The following is a 23,068-nucleotide window of genomic DNA, read 5'->3' on the forward strand; positions in this document are numbered from 1 at the left end:
GGGGGAGGAGGGGGGGAGCTGGAGACTAACATCAGCTGGCTCCTGAAGCCAAGCAGCAAAACTACCTCCTGTCATAAACATGTGAAGAGTTTATTTTTCCTTTGAATAAAGCCAAATGACTAACACAGATGGTCACGCCAATAATCAAGTGAATTTAGACTGAATTATCTGTGACAAACAGTGCTGTCAAGTCCTCTTACCTAAGGACTAGTTACTGTTTACCTTGAGAACATGTATGTAATGGGTTGTATCTGCTTGGCTATGTAAAAGGGGGAAATTTCTCTCTATCTGCAATCTTTCTATCTTAGTTGATTGGCTGTGATGCACATCACATTCTGCTTTAATGCTTATTCAATAAGAAAATTGTTTCCTTTCTCTTCCACCTTTGTGGAGAGGTTTCCTGGGTTGGAAGGAGATTTTATTTTTAACTATATTTCCCAAACACTGAGAAAATTCTGCAGCCTGAATCTTTCTCTTCTTGGTTCTATTTCATCCTGAGCTTGTGCTTATTCGAGTATGAGTAATGTAAAAACTTTTGCATAGCACTTTAAATTTCAATGATATTTCAACCATTATCTTCAAGGGTTTGAATGAGAGTCAGATAAGTATAAAACTTTTTAAAATATTATTACCACATAAAAAATAGGCTATGGAACATACTCCTACATTCAGTATGAGGAGGAGAAATTGGAATTTTCATGCCGTCTCCCCTTATCCATCAGTCTACTGTGCAATCCATATTTTCTCCTTCATCTAGTCCACAGAAATTTGGCAAATTTATTTTCAGCCTTCTATTCAGTGTTATGGGGAAAAATAAGGAGAAATCACTTTTATAAATACTTTTAAATTTTAGGCTTGTTTTAGATTTGCAGAAAAGTTGCAACAACAGTAGTTTCCATATAGTCATCACCTAGGTTTTCATATTGTTTCTTTCTCCCCAGTTCTATTGAGACCTAAATGATATACAGCACTGTATAAGTTTACGTTGTATAGCATAATGATTTGACTTACATAAATTATGAAATGATTACCACAGTAAGTTTAACTAACATTCGCCATCTCATAAAGATACAAAAAAAAGGAGAAAACGTTTTTTCCTTGTGAGAAGTACTCTTGGGGTTTACTCTCTTAACAACTTTCAAATATACTATACAGCAGTGTTAACTACAGTCACCATGTTATACATTACATCCCTTACTTACTTATCTTATAACAGGAAGTTTGTACCTTTTTCCCACCTTCAGCTAATGATCCAGTTTTCCTCCACCCAGACTCCTGACCAGTTAGCCTTTCACAACTTCCTAGGAGTCTATATATAGTCTTACCTCAGGTGACTTTTTTTTTTTTTTAAAGATTTTATTTTTTTCCTTTTTCTCTCCAAAGCCCCCCAGTACATAGCTGTACATTCTTCGTTGTGGGTCCTTCTAGTTGTGGCATGTGGGACGCCGCCTCAGCGTGGTTTGATGAGCAGTGCCATGTCCGCACCCAGGATTCCAACCAACGAAACACTGGGCTGCCTGCAGCGGAGCGCCCGAACTTAACCACTCGGCCACGGGGCCAGCCCCCTCAGGTCACTTCTTTTGTAACGCAAAACAGATGATCAAGTACACCACTTGGAGCCATAAATATTGGGTGCATTTGCCTTTGCCAGAAGTTCCAAATATCAGGTAAATTTCCCTTCACTATTTCCCTTTACTGTAGCGTAAAGGTAGTCTATTTTAAGGTTGCACTGATATACTCAGTCGAGCTTTACTTGTTTCTTTTTCCTTCAGCTGGTCATTAGAAACCATCGTGCAGCAATAGGTGTGACTTGAAGGATAAGTGATGGTACCAGAGTGATAGGTGACATAGGGGCCTATGACACGGGCTTGTGGAGATTATTTGTGCCTTCTGGCCATGCTTGTAACTGATCCATGGTGAATGATTTCCATTTTACAATGAACTGTGATGGGCCACATGATTTTGTTGATCTGACAGAATATAGGTAACAATGGGCAGTCTGGCCCCCTAGTCACACTATACTCCATAGTCAGGTGCTCTGTACCTCTGTACATACCAGGGTTAAGTAAAATAACAAAAAAATGTTTCTTTGTTTCATGTTACAGTAACTCCTAGTTGAGTAAGGATTACTATATCTGTTTTTTTCCAGGTCAGCTTAGAAATTGCTTTAAATGAATCAGAAAATGGTGCCTATTTCCAAAATAGAGTACATGGGAAGGGAGATTCTTCTTGATGCAAATGACAAAATACCTTCTTAAGTCTCCCAACTCATTTTGTGATGGGGGAAACAAAAGAAAAACATCAGTAAAAGATTTCAAGAAGTAGGTAATGGAAAACATAGGGTGGAAACTTTGTTTCCTTACCACTAAAAATATACATATAAAGTAGAAAAACAGAACTAGGATCACAGCAAGAAATATCCGACCAGACCATCTGAAAACCCTTCTAACACATTCTCCACACTGTCACATTAAATAGCATGTTTAAACATGAATCTTTACTGACTCTCTTAAGAATCTTAAAATGCGTAAGTTTCTACAGTAGAACTCACTGAAACCTGGTAAATGCTGTTATCTAAAAGTCCAGCAATATAGAGGAAGAAGTTCCCAGGCTGGACGTAACGAGTAGGAGGGCAAGGTTGTTTCTTGCAGATTGGAGAATTTTGCCTGTGGTAAATTTTGCCTCATAGTCTAGGTCCTTGCTAGGCTGTGAACAGTAAGGGAAAGGCAATGAACAGAGTTGTACATCACAGGCCTCAGACATGCAGCTCCTGTAGCCCCACCACCTCTCCTCAGGCTGGCTTCAGAGAGGGCCAGATCCCTACTACAGGCAGAGCTGAGGGTGTGTGGGCACACTAGGAGCTGACTTGGAGGGGAACGTAGAACTGGCACTTACCTTCCTTGGCTCCTATTTTCTGTCACCTGTTTTAGCCATGTTTAGTCTTTTGCATGTGCCTGGAACATACCAGTAGCATAACAATGTGTCATTATTTACCCCCAACATGAACACTGTAACTTTACCAAGAGTAAGTTTAACTGAAAGTCTTGGCAAGAAAGGGGCCAGCTTGGGGCAAGCCCCATGGCATAGTTGGTTAAGTCTTGCTCACTCATCTTGAGCAGCCTGGGTTTGAGAGGTCAGATCCCTAGTGCAGACTTACACCACTTATCAAGGCATGTTGTGGCCATGACCCACATACAAGATAGAGGAAGACGGGCACAGATGTTAGCTGAGGGCTAATCTTCCTCATCCAAAACAAAAAACAAGAAAGGGGACATCCCACAGCCTTTGGAAATACAAAGTCAGCCAGCAAATGGCTGTTTTTGGGGAAAACCTACCGTAGACCTCTAGAAAGAGATTGAAAGTTCATTCACTGACCCTCGTCCCTCCTGTGCCCCTCCTACCTTTACCTCACATTACAGAAAATGTTGTAGGGGGGGAGAAGGGAACAATCTGGATGGTCCCGGCAGGAGAAAGGGTTCTAAGAAAGGTGCCCAGAAAGGGCAGTTTTAGGGGAGAGAGGTGGTTGAAGCAGACATGAAAGGGAAAGACAGAAGATAGTGCAGGGCCTGAGAGACGGGAGGGCAAGAGAGTGACAGCAGGGACGGGGCAGGGCTGGAGGAGGACAGCGGGCCAGAGCCTGAAACGAGGAGGCTCAGGAGGGTGATAGTCCAGGGTTGGATCCAATGGTGGTGACAGATGTGGAGTGAGGGTGGGACAGGGTCACGCTGGTAAGATGGGAAAAGGTATGTTGGCCAAGAAGAGTCAGAGAGTGAACAGAAAAGACCCAATTTTTAGCTTCACCATGCCTCAGTGCCACCCTCACTTGCCGGTAGTATCGCAGCCGCTCTGCCACTTCCACCGCCGCCATGGTTCTTGGCTGCCTCTAGCTTGCCTCCCCCATCTACCTCCCAGCACTTCCCGAAGTGCTAAGCGGCGCGGCCTCACCCTGCCATCCTGCCGCACCTCCTCATTGGTGGGCAGGATTATTTCCTCTAGCCAATCACTCGCCCTAACACCTGACTCCACCCTTCGATCCAAGTCCTGGGGACATGCCATTGGTCAGAAGTGAAAGAGCTCTTCCCCCTCTCACCTTAGCAGGTTCTGTAGGCTGAGGCGGGGCAAAAGCGTCTGACTTGGATACTGTATATTGAGCACACGCGAAAGATCCCGATAACCGGGACCCCTTGGCTACAGGTGCATCAAGGGCTTGTGTGTTTTGTTTTTGTGGGGTTTTTAGTTTTAATGGTGTATAAATCTCTGCTGCGTACGGCATGGCTTTGCTCTCGAGCTCTAGAGGTCTATGATGTGATTCTCGTGTTCTAGTTAACCATGAATTCTACGTGGTATCTTTTCATCACTAATATTCTAATAGCGCGGAGACTGCCAGGTCGTCTGACCCAAAGTGGTGGGCTGTGTACTCTGCAGCCAAGACCTGCTTTCTTGCATTGGATCAAAGTCAAAGCTGGAAGTCTTTCCTGTCACTTGATAAATGGTTTGGAGATGTAATTTTATTTTATTTATTTATTTGTTGATTTTTTGAGGAAGATTAGCCCTGAGCTAACATCTGCTACCAATCCTCCTCTTTTTGCTGAGGAAGACTGGCCCTGAGCTAAGATCCATGCCCATCTTCCTCCACTTTTTTATATGTGGGACACCTGCCACAGCATGGCTTGCCAAGCTATACCATGTCTGCACCCGGGATCCGAACCAGTGAACCCCGGGGCCACCGAAGCAGAATGTGCGCATTTAACTGCTGTGCCACTGGGGTGACCCCTGGAGGTGTAATTTCAAATACTACATACGTTGTCTCTAGTAGAGAGAAAGGTATGCTATACCACAAGTTGCGCTTCATTTTTGTGGTGGGAGATATGAGATGCACACATCCTTTATTTTGTAACATGTCTGGACCAACAGCCTCTTTAAAATTTTGCTGATGCAAGAGGCCACTTCTCTTTCATAAGGTTGATTTCCTACTCTTTGGGGCATACGTGGCTTACAAAGGCCTCCAACAAACTTTCCACTTATGGCTCAACTAGTCTCATTAAGTGAACCAATAGGATGTTCTCCAGAATATATGGATTTCCTGGGGTCTTTTGACCTATATGTGGACACTTGGAAAATTAACAATGTCCTAGGCATGACTGTATTTATATACCATTTTTATTGTTGTTGTGTTGTTCCATGTGAGTGTGAACTGTTTATGAACTTTCTTCATGATAGAATTGGAAAATAATGCGTCTACCAGATCAATGTCCGCGTCATGTACCTGAGGAATCTAGCTAGCAAAAAAACTAGCACAGCAGCTGCAATTGGTGCCATCAGTTGGTTGTTTTTCAGTAGTCTGCTAACCCATTGTTCACCTCCATGGTTTGCTTAAATAGAGACAAAACATTTAGCTACATTAGACTTGTGTAGGGGACAGATTGATGAATTAAGTGAGAATATAAAAGGGGTGATCACCTTTGCAGCCTTTGGATTTTTAGCGGTTGTTTTGCACTCTACCAATCCCAGCAAGAAGCAATATTGTTTTTATTTACTATCTGGAGGGCAGAGACAATTGGAAAGTCTCCCACTTAGCCTTCTCTTCTAAAATGCTCTTACCCTCTGGCCAAGAAATGAATGTGGAGTGTCTGCTAAATGCTATGTAGGTACTTTACAGTATACTTTTGAGAAGCAGATAAATTATTGTTGGATTTTGTTAAACCATTGTAAATCAAAGTTGAAACAGAACTCCATTTTAACCTCTCCCCCATTTTAACTCATTATAATAAGAGGATATCATGATACTTTGGGTTTCTGGTATTATGTCAATTTAGAACACAAGTCCAAATGTCTTTGTAGAAGGACTGGGAGATTAACTTCCAAATATACTTACAATGCTGTTGCAGTATTCTTCCTCTTGGGGAGAAGATTTCTCCTTTAGTCAGGGAATTCTGGATCTGAAAACTTGTCTCAAGTTGGAAACTGTGCAAAGTATCATGACTTTTCTATTGAGGTAGCTGCCCTCAACCTCCTGAGGACCTACCTTTGGTCTTTTTTTATTTGTATATATTGAGAAATGCGTTTGTTGGCTGACATTTGTCTGGGCCCCTAGAAATGCCATATTCTATTAACCATGTCATCTCTCTCTGTTCATCAGGCCTCTTGGCCGCTACTCTGGCCTTGACATTCATTACAAAAAGTCTTCTCACCTTTTCTCAGATGATTAAGTATTGTCACCCTATTCTGATTATTTTTGTGCCTTGTACTTCCCAATTCTATAACAGTACCTGCTACCTTTAGCCTAGGCTATGGAGGCCAGTCACCACCAGACTTCTCAATGGTGCTGGCACCTCTCTCATCAGGGCATTCCTTCTGTCTTCACTTAATAAAATGTCTTCTAGCGCCTTCTATGGAACATCGTTGGCTAGTGGTTTATTGGCATTTCATAATCTGTCCGTTCCATCATATCCAGCTCTCTGAGCATTTTGATAAATTCGTTGTATGATGTGAGAGGGCATTTCTAGCATTTTTATTTCACTTAGCGTGAATCCTCAGTTTACAAGCTTCAAAGAGTCAAACTAGACACATATTAGAATCACCTCCCAAAGTTCTTGCAAAATAGTTAAATCTTGTCATAAGGGATTGATCCCATATCAATAAACTTTTCCCATCTGACTTTCAATTCACTCCCACCATTGCTGTTGTCATCATTTTGTTTTCTAAACTGAGCTTTCAAAATTTTCAGGTGTGCCAACTCAGACGTCTCCCTTCTATGTCTCAGTGTCCCACTCTTTCCCAAGCGGGACCCTGAACGTGGCTAGAAGACTTACGAGGTTTGAGAATTTCACCTTTCTTGGAGCTTTACTACTCCTAAGTCTTCTCCGCTCTCCAAATGTGACAGATGATCATCAAGTACATTCTTCCAAGGAGATCCTCTGTCTTTTGAGCTATATCTTACATTAGTGGTTAATAATGGTCTCATTTCATTGTCTTTCTTAATTGTGTCAGTGGTCCCCAGCATGGTCGTAGAATTCTATGGTCTTGAGAATATGGGTACTGTTTTTGGTTTGTGAAGCCTTCTCCAAATGCATCTGTTATAATTTTCTCCTTTGTCCATTTTGTTCCAAACACACTGCTTTTCTAACTGTCCTTAAATAACCTGAGCTTTTATTTACCTACAAGATTTTTTTTTATTTACTCTGTCCTATGCATGGACTTTTCTTTCCCCAGCTTTTCAAAAAATGCTTTTATTATATTTCAGATCTCTACTCAGAGATAATATGATCACACTGTCTAAAGTAGCCCCCATCCTCTGTTCTCTCAGACTCCCTCATCCATTTTTAAATCACATTTTAAGAATGTGAAATTACTTGCTCAATTAATATGTTACTTTATTTTATACCACTTCCCAAATGCCCCCTCCCCACTAGATACACATTATATGAAGCAAGGGACTTATCAAACTTGTTTGTTACTGCATCCATCCTTGGCACCTTGTGTCATGCCTGGGCCATAATAGAATTCTAGTACACATTAATTGATTGAGTCTTTTTTTAATTAAGCAACTGGCTGAGCTATTGTGTGATTAGTAGCCTAGGTTCCTTACTACTTCAGAATATGGGTTGTCATTGGTCTAGAAATAATTGAAAATACTTCTTCACTATTAACTAAAATTTACATGCACAAAAAGTCTTTACCTATGAGAGTGGGACCATTAGCCAAAGGCATCACTTTTATCTTAACTAGGCCGGTGTAGACTCAGTATATACATAACTATGAAGATGATTCTCAGAACTCATCAATCTGGCTTAACTAATTAGATTCTTTTTTCTTTCTTAAATCTTTCTCCTTTCTATGTTCACTGACAGATCTTCATTATTTATCATCAGAATTAATGAAAATAGACATTTGACCTAAATGGTCAAATTTTTTTCATTTTACCCATCCAGATTCCAATTTAAACACCACCATTGTTGTTGTCGTCATTTTGTGGCTGCTGGATAATTCTTTAAATTCCAGGCTTTAACTTTCCAAGTTTCTGATAAAAGAACCCCAAAAGAACAAAATCAGATGTAGGAAATTATTTTTAAATTGTGAAATTTATTTTCTCAAGTTGCTACTATCAATATATTCATTTTGCCATTCAGGAAACTTAGGAAAAGATAACATAACTTGATGAGGATAAACACAGCTAGTCAGTGATTGCTTTGGGATTCAAAACTGAGCAGTAAGGCTTGGCAGCCAGTTGTCTTAAACATTACATTTTATTGCCTCTCTTAGAATTTTAGACATGTAAGTATATTCCATCTTAACTAGGGCAATGTGAAATAGAAGACTATAAAATAAGTTTAGGCTATCAGAAATATGAGCACACAGTTAACACTTTCCTTTCAAGGGAGAATGTGTGAAATCATATGGCCGTCAGCAAAAAAGGGGTCATGTAGTACCTAACACCTGACAACCCACTTGTCCAGAAAGAAGAAATAAAAAATTCAAAGGAAAAAGTGACATGATACTGTATAACTACATATTGAGAGAGATACTGTAGCGGTAGAAGAGATTGGTAAAATTTGCTGCTATGGCCTAATGACAAAACTATATTGGTCTGGAAATAGTGTAGATCTTAAAGAAACCAATCATTGTATTATATATCAAATATGACTTATCCTATACAATATTCCATACAAGTAAGAGTCACTGAACTTCCAAAAAAGAAAGAAAGGGCAATGTCACAGTCAAGAGTTGTTAGAAAGATGAATTATAAGGAAATACCAGAACAGAATGTTTTTCTCTTTTATAATATAGATTGGGAGAAGGTAGAATTAGAGTATGAAAGTCATCAGAAAATGAGAGTGGAAGCTGTAGATACTTTCAAAGAATCAACTGAATCAACTTGAACCACACTGAGGAAACAGAAAAAGGAAAAATGGTAGGATAATTGTGGATGTCATTAAGTCTTCTGGAGAAGTGTTCATGGGAATAGATATTATATAGAAACTTTAAGATAATGTTAGCTAGACAGAATAAAATAAGACTATGTCACGAAAAATTGCAGGAAGGCCGTTGGAAAGCATATCATGATGATTTGCTCAACTATCTATTCAGAGAACATTTTGCTAGAACCATCTCAATTTCCAGGTTACAAATTGAAAATTCTTTCAGTCTTAGCGTGCAGAAGATATAAACAATCCCACTAATTGAGACCTGAAAATGCACTGCACTCTAGTGAAAGTCAGAGAAAATGAGTCAATAAAACCACTGCTGGGCCAGCCCCAGTGGCCTAGTGATCGAGTTCAGTGTGCTCTATTTTGGGGGCCTGGATTCAGTTCCTGGGTGCAGACCTACACCACTCATCTATCAGTGGCCACATTGTGATGGTGGCTCATATGCAAAAAGAGGAAGATTTGCAGCATATGTTGACTCAGGACGAATCTTCCTCAGGAAAAAAGAATCTCTGATTAAGCTGATAAGACTGAACCACAGAATAGTCTTCTGGAAGTAAACATAATGAATAAGATCACATAACAGTAAAGATATTTTATCATCAAGCAAATATATTAAGAATAAATCACCTAAGTCAGCCATCTCCCCAGCAAGTTTCTGGAGAAGAACAAAATCTAATCAATGCTAATTAATATTTTAAATATTACAAATAGAAGATGTAGGGATTTAGGCTTCTAGAAAAAGGGTTAATGTCTTTTTCCCCCCATAAGTCATAAAAACTCGTTAAGTGAAGAGTTGTTTGTTTTAGAATTTGTGAGATGTCAAAACTTGGAGGAATCGTTCTCTGATCCTCTTAGTTCTTACGCCATAGATCATTGGGTTCACCATGGGTGGAACAAGGAGGTAGATGTTAGCCACGAAGATATGAATATGAGGAGCCACATGGTGCCCAAACCTGTGAATGAGGAAGGAGAAAAAGGCTGGAGTATAAGCCACTAAGATCACACACACATGGGATCCACAAGTGCCCAAGGTCTTGAGTTGAGCAGCCTTGGATGGAAGACGGAAGACTGTATAGAGGATGACAACGTAAGAACATAAGATTAGTATGAAATCTATACCTCCAGTAAGGAAGGCAGCAGTCAGGCTGTATATTCTGTAGGTCCTTGTCTCCGAACAAGCAAGCTTGATCAGAGCCATAAATTCACAGTAAGTGTGAGGGACGACATTAGTTCTGCAGTAAGGAAGCCAGCAAAGCATGAAGGGTTGAGGACTGAAGAGCAAAGCCCCACGGAAGACAATAGCCAGCCCCAAGTTCTTGATGACTCTATGTGTCAGGATAGTAGAATGTCTCAGAGGATTGCAGATTGCCACATATCGGTCAAAGGCCATGGCCAAGATGAACCCTGAGGCCATGCTGCAGAGGGAATGAATGAGAAACACTTGTACAAGGCAGGCTTCAAAATAGATCTCCCTGTCATGGAACCAAAAATTGCTGAGGATTTTGGGCATAGCAGTAGTGGAGATGATCAAGTCAGCCACAATGAGCATGCAAAGGAAGAAGTACATGGGCTCATGCAGGTTGGAATCTGTTCTGATAATAAATAAAATCGAGAAATTTCCCAGGAGAGCACTCAAGTAGATGAGGCAGAAGGGCACTGATAGCCAAGAGTGGATGGCCTCCATCCCTGGAATGCCAAGGAGAACAAATGTACTGGGATGAAGATTGGTATCATTTGACAAAGACATGATGAAAACTACTGGCTGCTTTCAGTTGTGCAGTGGTGTAGATTCTTTCATACCCATTTGTCCATTACTTTACTGATGCCTTTATCTACTGATTTACATAAAATGTTCAGCAATTTTTTACACCCTAAGGATACAATGATACATAGGACCCATCCCTAAATTTAGATATTAATATTCTAATAGGGGAGAAACTGATGCAAACCAGTGATTAAATTCCCAAGAGATTAATGCAGTAAAAGTTATATGAATAAACAGTTTTATGACTTTCATGACTCAATATGTAGGGAGATCTATTCCACTTGTATGAGTCAAAGGATTCACAGATAATCTTGGTTCTGAAGCATTCTGGACCTTTAAAATAAAGAGAATATTATAACTTAAATAAAGTTCGCAATCAGAAGACATCAGTGTCTGATGTCTGAGAAAGTTAAGGAATTTTGGGGGTTTGTATGTGGGAGAAGTTGGAATACGTATTTGAGAAATAAGCTTTTGTCTGTGACTGCCTTCTTGTGTTATAAAACACATAGGTGAGGCCCTCATGATATACTGTTAATTGATGAGAGAAAGTTCCCATTTATTATATGTTACTCTGGTAGCCTAAAAAATATCCTTTATACGTGTCTCTGCATGGTGTAAAGTCTGAATCATTACAAGCTCATCTGTTAGCAGAGATAGGGAGTCGCACATTAAGGGAAATAGAAACAAAATATTGCTTCTTTATAGCAATCTTTGGAAAAAATGTTTTATAACAAATGAGCATTGTTTTTCCTTGTTAAAAAAGTAGTGCTTTAGTATTTTCTCACTAATTCTAATATGTTTTGTTTCATTTTCACTCATTTCAAACTACTTTCTAGTGTTTCTTTTAATTTCTTGATCCATAGGCTATTTAGTAATATGTTAATATTTTTCAAATATTTGGGGGATTTTCAAAGAAAATTGCAATTGTATTTGAATGACCCTTGAAGAACTCTACATTTAATTGTCTCACCTAAGTATCAAATTTATCTTTTGAGTATTTTTAAAATATATTAAAATGGTAATGAAATTGTAGAATGAAGAGAACAGATGATTCTTTCCTAAATTTCACTTGAATGTCCACTATGCCACACCGAATTAGCATGTATGGATAAATAATTCTAATGGCACATATTTTAGATGATTTTTCCAAGAAATGAGAGCTATAAAAGTGAAAGCTGAAAATTTATTTTGAATAATAGCTTTACTTCAGCAGATCAAATAGAAGTTTATGAACTAGATATTTGTAGGCAAAGGGTAGGTAAAGCACACTCACAATTATGCAATTTGATTTGCTTTTTAGAACAACTCTTCTATTAATGATTAAGTCAAGCTCAAAGGAATACCCCCTTATAAAATTATAAAATATGAGAACATATGCCATTTGTGTGGCATAATTCTAATTCAAACTTTGCAGTAAATTTACAGACTGCTTTGCTTTTATTATATGAATGATAAAGAGAAAATCAACAAAGAAACTTTGAATTTAGAATTTTAAAATAACACCAACAATAATCCCTAGAAAAATAGAAGACAGGAAGTGATGAAAATAAGAAAAAAGTGGGATTTAGCAGAATAGTAAAAAAATAAGAGGATGCCATTTAAAAGAGGACAAAACCTAAGAAAATTCTACCAAATTAAAGAAAAACAATAGAGATAAACTAAGCAAATTTAGAAATGCAAAATAGCGAACAATGTACTTACAAAGGAATTTTGCATACGTTGCACATTGAGGGATTAACTGGCCCATACAATAGGCCCATTAACTCTTCTGCCAAGAGGACAACCTTTTGTGCAGAGACATTTTTTACAAGTTCGTCAGCACCTGGGCTCACTGTTCTTTGATCTTCACTTTCTTCTGGAGACTTAGTGACCAAGGCCTGAATTAGAAATTTAGATGGCCTTAGAGTTTTTTGCAGTATAGTGTAGCAAAGTGAAGGAGTCAGACAGCTTGAATCCTATTTGGGACACCATCCTTTAGTCTATTTCCCCAGAAGACACATGGGCACAATACTTGCCTGGAATTTCCTTCTCTTTGTCCCATTGCCACTACAGGAACTGACTTTTCTTCAGTAGGTCACAAAGCTCCTGCTTCTCACTTCAGCAACAATGATACATACTTCAGACATGACATGTGCAGGTAGCGTTCCTGAGTGTGCAGAAGTGGAAAGGAGAGTAAGCTCATGTAATCCCTCTCCTTCCAGGTGCTTCTTTCTGTACTTCAGCCTAGAACACTTCGCTCTCAGTTCCTTGATAAATATCTTAACCTGGGTTATCCTTGGGTCTTTTGTACATATCAAATGTCCTTTGCCCTAGGATTTGACTAAACAGGGGGTCAAAGGGTTGTTACTTTTATGTCTCCTCTTTTCACTGGCATTAGTTATTCTTAGAAAACCTCAATGGGTCGCATGCATTTCCTGGAGACAAGATCAGATGGGAAGACTATAAAGCTACTAGGAAAAGGGAAAATCCTAAAGAGAAGTAAGATCTGGTGGTTTGAGAAATATCACAGTTGATTCAGATCATGAATTGATAGAAATAAGAAGGATGTAATAAAAAAGATTTTATACATCTTGTCAATTTGGTGAGGTGGTTCCTTTATAGAAGATAGTAATCATTACCCCATCATTTCCTCACCGCCTGCTACCCTAGAGCACTCATTTTAATCTTCCAATGTCATTCTATTTTTTCATCCCTTTGGCCTTGATGAAGTATCCAGGGCCTCCTCCTCTGTATCTTTGGTGGTGAAGGGAGATATTCAGGAGATTCTGTTATCCTTGACCTCACCTGTCCTATATCACCAGAAGCTTCTGGCCTGTCTTTATTATAACCAGCTAACCTCAACTATATTAATAGTTCTAGAATGAAGTCTCCCAGGAGCCAAGAAAGTGGCCCAGGTGTGCATGGGTTCCCTGTGGAGCCCAGCATATGCCAGAGCAGAGGCTCTTTGGCAGAAGATAACACCAAACTCCTCAGAGTTGTTCTCCCACTGTTTTTATTAACAATCCAAGGACAGGGGAAGAAAACAGATAATTTCTTTAATGGAATCTGTCTCATTATAAAACTCTTTTCAATGGGGACATACTTGTTGGCCAAAACCACTTAGTCAACAGATACACTTCTTACACTAAAATCTTTCGAATTTATAACCACATTGGTTTTCCATAATGATTTTTGACTTGGTTAAGTATACATAATTCCCAATTTCCTAGAAAATATAGTGCAACAAAGACCTTTCTCTTAATGCTACACTTTTCATAATTATAACTTTAATGGTCACAAAAGGTATCGTTAATTTTATATTCCATAATTCACTTAAGACTTCTCCGGTTCCTGGATATATGTGTGATTTTCATTGCTCCATTGATTAGAAAAAGTATAAATGTCCATTCTATATGCATAATAATATTTTAGAATTAAAGAGAAAAATACATAAAACTATGCACACCTACTGTTCTGAACATTACCCTGCAAAGAAGCTTTATGATCCCTTACTATTCCACCATGCACGTGGAATTTTTTCACATTCCTAGATTTATTCATTAAATGAGCTCTGTCATCAAATTAACTCTTCTCTAGGAACTAGGTAATAGGTAATATTCTAGGGACTGGAAATGTAATAAACAAAGTAGACAAGATCCATGATGTTATGAATAATTGTTTTAGTGGGATAAATCAACAACAAACTTAAAAAACATAATGTTTCAGAAAATTAAAAAGTTCTTTGATGGAAGATAAGAGGTGGATGTGATGGATACTGACTAGAGGTAGGAAGAACTTAGAAAAAGGAGGTCAAGGAAGATCTCTGTGAGGAGATAATATTTGAATTAAGACCTGAATGGTAAGAATAAACCAGCAATTAAAAGAACTAAGGAAGAGTATTGCAAGAAAAAGATATCAGAACATGATCCAAAGACTATTTTCCACACTGGGAGAAAATTCTTGCTAAGTATTGAGGAAGAGAAAAAGGGTAAATTAGTTGGACAAGGTAAGCAAAGGGAAAGAGTGGTATAGAGAAGGTTAAAGAGCGGTGCAGACCAGGTCATTTAGGACCATATAGATCAATAAGAAAAGCTTAAATTCAGTCTAAGTGCCATAGGAAACTGTTATTTTCTGAACTTGGTAATTTGATCTCCTCTCTAGACAACTGTTGTAGAATGTCAAGATTGGAAACAAGGTCAATTCTAAGGCTATTTTCAAAGATAACATTTACGATGATGTCAGATTTTCTAAGGTAGCTAAAATATAAATAATGAAACAAGATTGGGTTATGCATATATTTTAGAGGTGAATTTATGAAATGATTGTGAAGAACAAAAAGGAACGAAAGATGACTACTATGTCTGCAGTAGGAGCAAATAGATAATTGACTCGTGGACTATGGCAGAAGAAATCTAATACTGGCTTGGATTCAGACTACGCTTATCAAGATAAAATGAATTAAAAGATTTCAGACGAATTAAAGGTAGAATCAGCAGAGCTTGCTCTTGGATGGATGTGGAGGGTGAGGATAATCAGGCCATCAGTGAAGATACTTTGTGTCATCTACTTCCTTACACGTTTCTCCAGTTTCTCCTTCTCTCTTGGATGTATTTTTTGTTCTACCATAATCTTCTGCACATTTATAGTCTCCCCTTCTATGATCACAATTATTCCTATGGCTACAAATAGAATGTATGTGCTGAAAATTTCCAATTTCCTATCACCATCCCTGCCCAATATACTAAATAAAACTTCTTTACACACTCAACAACTTGGTATCTCCGTCTGGGTGTTTAATATGAGTTTTAATTGAGTACTTCTAAAATAGAATTCTTAAACTCCAATCTCCTCAATCCTATTCTTTCTCTAGTTCTCTCCTTCTCAGTAGGTTGCATGAAAATATGCCAGCTGCACAAGAAATCATTATGGGAGTCAGGTCTGTTTGGAGGTAATCCAGGAGAATTTTTTGATAGGTAAGCACACATAATATTTATTGGAAAATAATGAAATTATTTGTATAGAATAATTCTGGAAGATGTAGTTCAAGGAAGATAAAAAACATCATTGTTTCATTGTCAATATTATGATTATATCATTGGAGCAAGCCCTCAAGAGGATTTGACCTCTGGTTGACATGCGAGCTAGACCTGGGCAATCACAGGCTCCTCACCCTATTCCCTGTCCTGGGAATGTATATTTCACTCACCATTCCCCCACTAGGATCTATTCCAAAGATGTAACCTTGAGAGAGCAATGCGTTGTTGAGGTCATTTGGACAGCAAACGAGACTGACCCCAATTAATGACTCTATATAAACATTTAGGATTCTGGCTGCTGGGTGCAGATATCTACTCATCTTGTGGGTGCCCAAAACAAACCTTGTATGTAAATTCCTCTGCTTATTAAGCCTGACACCTACTAATCTGGAGTGGTCTGCCTCTTTCTTCAGTCTCTCCCTGCCTTCCCTCTAAGTGGGCCAGTTTGGGAACCAACAATTGGCAAGCCAGCCATCAGACAGAAGAAACAAGCTTTGGAAAAGAGGCATCCATCGGCGAAATCCTGAGTAGGACATCGACCTCTACGTGGGGAGGGGTGACCTGTATGTTACATGCTTGTAGACCACCACATGAGTACAGGAACATGCTAAAAATTATGGCTGGTTTCATGGGTTTGTTTGAGGAAATGTCCATAGCGCACTGTGGCAAAGAAAGGAAATGAATGGTTGCCACAGTGGGCTGGCCTCTGTTGTGGGCAGTTCAGGTGGCCTCCAACAACCAACACAGAGGCCGAAGCTCAAGTTAGAAAGTTGCAAGAGCTAAGGTTAGAGAAGGGTGTGTAGTTGTCACTGTTCTGCTAACTTCGGGGCTGGCAGACAAGGTGGGAGAGCAGGATAATAAATTGGAGACCTTAGCATGCCGTTTGCCATTTTGCAAAACTAGGAGGGCAAGCCACCATGAATTAAGTTCAAAACATTTGTAACAAAGTCTGATTGAGACACTAAGTGTTGGAATCCTGGGAAACTGATAAGAACAAAGAGGAGGATGTTGTGGTGATTGACAATGAAATGGACATAGAGCCCCATTAAGTCCAACCCTTAATACAAAGGAAAAGTTAAAATAGTAATTAGACTTCTGATAATAAGTCAATAGGGCTATTCTAAAGGGATTAACCCTATGGTCTAGACAATGGAAAGCCAAAAAACTGATGATTATGAATAAACCCTTGAGGGCTCAGGCTATATGGAAAGACATTTGGGTTTGCCTGCAAGAGCCTGAGGCAGTCCTTGCAGTTTCCACCTCTCAGCTCATAACACCCCTGGCAATCAGGAAACTAATGCCCTAGTTCAGGTACAAACCTAACAATTGCCCCTTCAGTAGATACAACACGTAGGGTCCATAAGAAGAGCAGTCACCCTTGCATCCAGGTGGGATGGTGTATTGCCACTAATGCCAGAGTGTCCTTGAAAAATCGTTACCTGGTTGATACAGTAACAACATGTCCTGTGTGTTCTAAACAATATCCAATGCAGCTGCCAAAGGATTCTGGGGCCATCTACCTGAGAAGAGATTTTCACATATTAAGGTATATAGGGTAATTAGTTGGGTTCAAATCTGAGTCGGCTTGAACTAAAGAAGCCTGACTCATGGCCTATCAAACATACATTGTGCATCTGCTTTAACCTTTAGAGGAAGAATGTAGTCTCTTAAGATAAGAATCCTTACTTCCCCTCCGACACCCTATTAGTAAGCCCCTTTTTGTAAAACCCTGTTGGTAATGCCTTTATTAGTCCCTTTCCCAGCTTCAAGGTCATGTTTACCTGATAATGTGTAACTGACTACCTCTTTGAAACTTTGATGGAAATGTATCCTGGGCATGTTTAACGTATGTTCTCTGTTCTGAAAAGATATAAGAGTGTGCTGAAAACCAAGCTTCTCTGGAAAGCTCTCTTCCTTTCTGGAAAAGGCCTTCCTGGACTATAATCCTCGCTCTGGCTCAAGTAAAACTCTCCTATCTCCCTTATCTATAGAATGGTTTTTGGTTATTTCGTGTTGACACACTGGAGTTCCGGAACAGTGAGGGACTAACAAGTTTATTATATTTGACCCCTTCCTCTTAGTGAGGGTTCTAAATGTGCCTTCGTTCATATGGACCCTGCATCTGGCCTAACCCAAGCTTTCTCTTGTTGCAGTACAAACCAAGCTGCCACCATTAGGGGATTAAGGAAGCTGAGGACCATGTACAAATATCCTCATCAAATAGACAATGATCAGGTACCACATTTTAAAGGTCATGATATGGAAGACTAAACAAAAGAACATAACATTGAATAGAGATTCCAACTCCACTATAACCTGCAAGTAGCATGGTTGATCGAAAAGAAGAGTGGAATATTAAAACAGCAGATTAAATTATTAATAAGTGAAACCACCTTGGACAAGTGGACTAAAGTACTATCCTAAGCTTTAATACATTTGAGTAATCAACTAGCACGGCATGTTGCCCCATATGCCAGACTGAGGACCCCTGTCAAGACACCCAACACCAGGGGGCGGGCCCCGTGGCTCAGTGGTTAAGTGTGCGCATTCCGCTTTAGCTGCCCAGGGTTCAAAGTTTCAGATCCTGGGTGTGGACATGGCGCCACTTGGCAAGCCATGCTGTGGTAGGCATCCCACATATAAACTAGAGGAAGATGGGCGTGAATGTTAGCTCAGGGCCAGTCTTCCTCAGCAAAAGAGGAGGATTGGCAGCAGATGTTAGGTCAGGGCTGATCTTCCTCACAAAAAAGGAAAAGAAATGTGAAAAGAAAAAAAAGAGACACCCAACACCATAAAGGTTTGGAAATTGTAAGAGGCAGCTTCTGCCCCAATTCTCATGGAGGATCAATGTGCTATGCTGCTGAAAACGCCAAGCCTCTTCCAGCCTGGGAAATGTGTTTTCTGCTGGAATTTACAATGAGATGTCCCCCCAGGATGGGTGAGTTATTTTGTACCCCTGAGTGAAGGGGAACTACTCAATTTCCACTGGAATCCCATTGTCTTTCTGCAAGCCAGAACTGTTGAAACGTACGATCCCTGGAATGAAACTCCCACCACTGAAAGAAGGGTGAAAATGGGGGTCCTGGTCTGGCATATTCTGCCCGTAGTTCATCTCCTCACACCTGTGTTTGATATGCACAACCAGGTTAAGTTCCTAAAGTTGCCAACCTCCCTCTTCCCAAGACCCGGTGAGCACACTCTGTTTTCTACTGGTACAATCATTTGGCCACCATCTTTGTTTCCTCCATTGACCTGGAGGGCAGTATAACATCCATAGAAACCTTTACTAAATTCACCAAGCAAGCCTTAAATTAAAAAAAAAAAAAGCCAGCAAAGCTTGTCTTTACTGAGCACTGAAATGTCTCTAATGAGAAAAGCTGTCCTCCAAGATAAAATGGCTTTGGACATTCTTACTACCTTGCCAGGAGGTACCTGTGCAATTATCCAAGCAGAATATTGTGTGTTCATACCTGATGAGTCTGCTAATATATCATCTTTATCATATCACATGAAGCCACAAGTGAAGTCCCTGAGTGATCTGATCCCTAGTTTAGAGGAATTAACAAATCAATGGTTTGGATTGTGGGGCTCTTGGTGGAAAACATTGTTACTTATTTTGGGAAATACTATCTTAATCTGTGTTTTCTCTTGTATGTGAATGTAGTGTTGCTCTGGCATCTGCCTCCAATGCATCCAGCCAGTCACCAAAGGAGCTGCTTCCATGCTGGTAAACCCCTTGCTGACAGCTCAGGGCACGCTAAAGAAGGGGGAGGCATATAAGATTTTAACAGTCGGTCAAGAGGGATGGAATGTTGGAGGAGGTCATCAAGAGGACATGATTGCCTGCTGACCCTGCAGCTAGATCCAGGTGATCACAGGTTCCTTACCCCCTCCCCTGTCTTTGGAATGTATGTTCTGCTCATGATTCCCAGGTTAGGAGCTATTCCAAGGACGAAGCCTTTAGTGAGTAAGATGTTGTTAAGCCCATCTGGATGATGTACATGATTCAACACAGTTAAGGCCTCTACATAAACTTTTAAGATCCTGATGGGTGGGTGCAGACATCTACTGTACTAAAAATAAAAAGGATTATGTAAAACAAAGGGACTATTTTCCAATACACACATATGATATTTTTAAACACCTGAAATCCTGAGACTCAGACAATCCTGCTGAGAGGCAAATTCCAGAGACAGTTGAGGAAGACTCACTTCCCCAAGCCCCCCATCCTGGATACTACGTGTTGTTAAGATGTTAATAACTCTAAAGACTTAGAACCTGCGTTCTGAACGCAAATCTCCAATTCCCAATGGATTGATTCCCTTCCACCACAGGGAGGCCATGCCCATTCCATGCCCATGGGAACCTTAGACATCAGAAAACATGCCTATGACTGAGCTCATTTCGAAAAGCTGTAAGTCGTGAGAGAACTGAAGGCTTCCACAGGAGAGATGGGTGCTCCTCCTCACCCCCACAGAACCCCTGAGGTTTCAGGGCTCTAGTTAGAGCAGACAGGTTCTGAAAAACAGGCTCGTGCAAGATTTCTTGAAGTAACTGAACCCATTTGGAATTGTGGCCCCCGAAAAGATTGTCTGTCTTATAAGCTACAACATCACTACCCTGTCACAGGTTGGAACTAGGGTATACAACATTTTTTGAAAATAAATTTGTACGTGATCTTCTCTACTTAGTTCAGTTCATCGGAGGAAGGCTGATGAAGCAAAAATGGAAGTGTAGGTGTATCAGCCCTATAATCTGAAGAAACCTTAGAAATCTATGATATCCGAACAATGATTCATGCGGCTGAAAGCAGACTTAAATGCCTTATATCATCTTATATTTACAAAAGCCTGTGGAGTACTCATTTCCTAACGGTTAATATAAAGGTTACAAACTTTGTAATTATACTCAGGTTCAAATTCCAATGCAATGATTTCATAGTAGAATAGCTTTAGGCAAAGGAATGGAACATTTTTAACTTGCTTTCTATCTGTGTCTTGTATGATTACCTGCCCACAAACTTCCTTAAGGATTAAATGGCATAATGTCTGCAATGCCACTAATATAGTGCAAATACATGCTCAATTCATGTTTGTTTTTTTGTTTGCTTATTGTAAAGAGGTGGATAGAAGATGTAGGATTTAGCCAGAGACATCATAGGCCATTTATTTTATTTTTCCTAAAAAGCAGATCTGAGTTTCTTTCCTCTATTCCCCGTTTTTCCCCATCTTGTAGTCAAATAAGGAACAAAGTGTTGACAGAATTCAATTTTGTTGGAGACTGATTCCTAGGTGGGTCTTAAAAATTTAGTATCAAAATCAGGAAACTGTTGACACACTACAGTGTTTGGGGACTGGTGTAGATTATAATATATTTATAGTGATTCACTGTCTTAAATGTATATTGAAATTATTTACCAGAAAAATAATAACACTCCCTTCTTTTTTCTTTTATTTGCCTTTTTCTTCACTAGCTCATTGGAACAATAGCAAATATGTGAAAAGACATGATCACTGCCAAGTATCAGTGCAATATAATAAAGGAGAAAGACATGCAGAAGTATAAGATACAATACGACAAGACATAGAAGAGAGGTAAGTGCACGTGTCATAAAGACACTGAAGAGAGGCATCAATGGTGGTTCAAGGTAGCTAGAAAAGTAGTCTCAGAGGAGCTGGTATGTGAGTAGTCTTTAATACTAAGCAAGTTACTGAGAGTTTTTATGTGTGAAGAAATATCATGAAGAACAAAGACACAGGGTCAGCACCTTCATGAATTGAGTAGGTGACCAGTTCTCTAGGCAAATACATATGGGAAAAGGTATTTTGAGAGATTAGAAAACTTTCTTAATATTTTGTTTATTTATTTATTCATTTATTTATTTGTTTATTTATTCTTTGCTGAGGAAGTTTCACCCTGAGCTAACATCCACTGCCAATCTTCCTCTTTTTGTATGTGAGCCACTGCCACAGCAAGGCCGCTGACGAAGAAGTGGTTTAGGTCCATGCCCAGGAACCAAACCTGGGCCCCTGAAGCAGAGCTCACCAAAATTAACCACTAGGCCACTAGGGTTGACCCCCTTAATATTTTATTAATATGGAAGGTCAGATCTCATTTGTGTTTTATTGGTTTGTATTTTTTTTCTGATGAATACAATTGTAGCTCTGCATTATTTATTTCCTTAGTTAAACTATACAGATAACCCATAACTATATTGGGCACATTGGCACTGTTAAAAAGTCAAACCATAGTGATACAGCCCCATTATACTGTGTCTATATTCCTTTACATCTGTTATCCATTTTAGACTCTTAATTGGGTGTGAATCCTGTTTCTTTCTTTTTTCTTTTCTTTTAAAGAGTGCCCCTGAACTAACATCTGTTGCCAATCTTCCTTTTCTTTTTTTCCACCTTTCTCCCCAAAGCCCCAGTACATAGTTGTATACCCTAGTTGCAAGTCATTCTAGCTCTTTTATGTGCAATTTCACCACAACATGGCTTCATGAGCAGTGTGTAGGTCCTTGGCCAGGATCCAAACTGGTTGGTGACCCCTGGGCTGCCAAAGTGGAGTGTGCGAACTTAACCACTCAGCCACAGGGCCAAACCGCCTCAATGTGTTGTTTTTTTTTTTAAATTATGGTAACATTGGTTTATAATATTATATAAATTTCTAATGTACATCATTATATTTTGATTCCTGTGTAGATTACGTTATGTTCTCCACCCAAAGACTAATTATAATCCATCACCACACACATGTGCATAATCGCCCCTTTTGCCCTCCTACCTTTCCCCTTCCCCTCTGGTAACCACCAATCCAATCTCTGTCTCTAAGTGCTTGCTGTTGCTTTTATCTTCTGGTTATGAATGAGATCATACGGTATTTGACTTTTTCCCCCTGACTTATTTCACTTAGCATAATACCCAGTGGTCCAGATGATGGTGTTTTCTACCATTATGTCCAGAATAATCCCCATCCACTCTCTCACAGATACAAATCTGAAAAAACCGTCACATCATTAAGACAATTTGTCATAACAATTAAGAATGAGGGCTCTAGATTTAGTGTCTAGGGTAGAAACCAGGTCTACCACTTACCAGTTGTTTAACCTTATACAAGTTATCTTAATTATTAGGATTAAAATTTATGTGAAAAGTTCTCAGAAAAACAACTGACTCACAGTAAACATTTAGAAATTACAAATTATGACATAAATTCCCAATAATCTGGTTTCCTTGTATTCCTCATCTGTCCCAATTTATATCACCATTCAGAAATGTCATTCTCTAGAATTTTTAAAGTTCCTTGACTCACATATTCAGCTGTTTCCATGCTCAAAAGAGAACATATGTCTCTAGCGA

At 39.4% G+C, this 23,068-nt stretch overlaps 1 protein-coding gene across 1 annotated transcript; it reads right to left on the minus strand.

The window, feature by feature from the left end:
• Window positions 1-9,729: 9,729 nt before the first annotated feature.
• Window positions 9,730-10,674, minus strand: OR52S23 (olfactory receptor family 52 subfamily S member 23). The gene has a single exon (NM_001391359.1). The coding sequence runs from the start codon at window positions 10,672-10,674 to the stop codon at window positions 9,730-9,732; it is 945 nt and encodes a 314-aa protein (NP_001378288.1).
• Window positions 10,675-23,068: the final 12,394 nt, after the last annotated feature.

Source organism: Equus caballus, chromosome 7 (genome assembly GCF_041296265.1).
Source record: "Equus caballus isolate H_3958 breed thoroughbred chromosome 7, TB-T2T, whole genome shotgun sequence".
Lineage (NCBI taxonomy): Eukaryota > Metazoa > Chordata > Mammalia > Perissodactyla > Equidae > Equus > Equus caballus.

Coding starts and splice junctions, on each gene's coding strand:
- OR52S23 (NM_001391359.1), bottom strand. CDS start 10,674: ATGTCTTTGTCAAATGATACCAATCTTCATCCCAGTACATTTGTTCTC.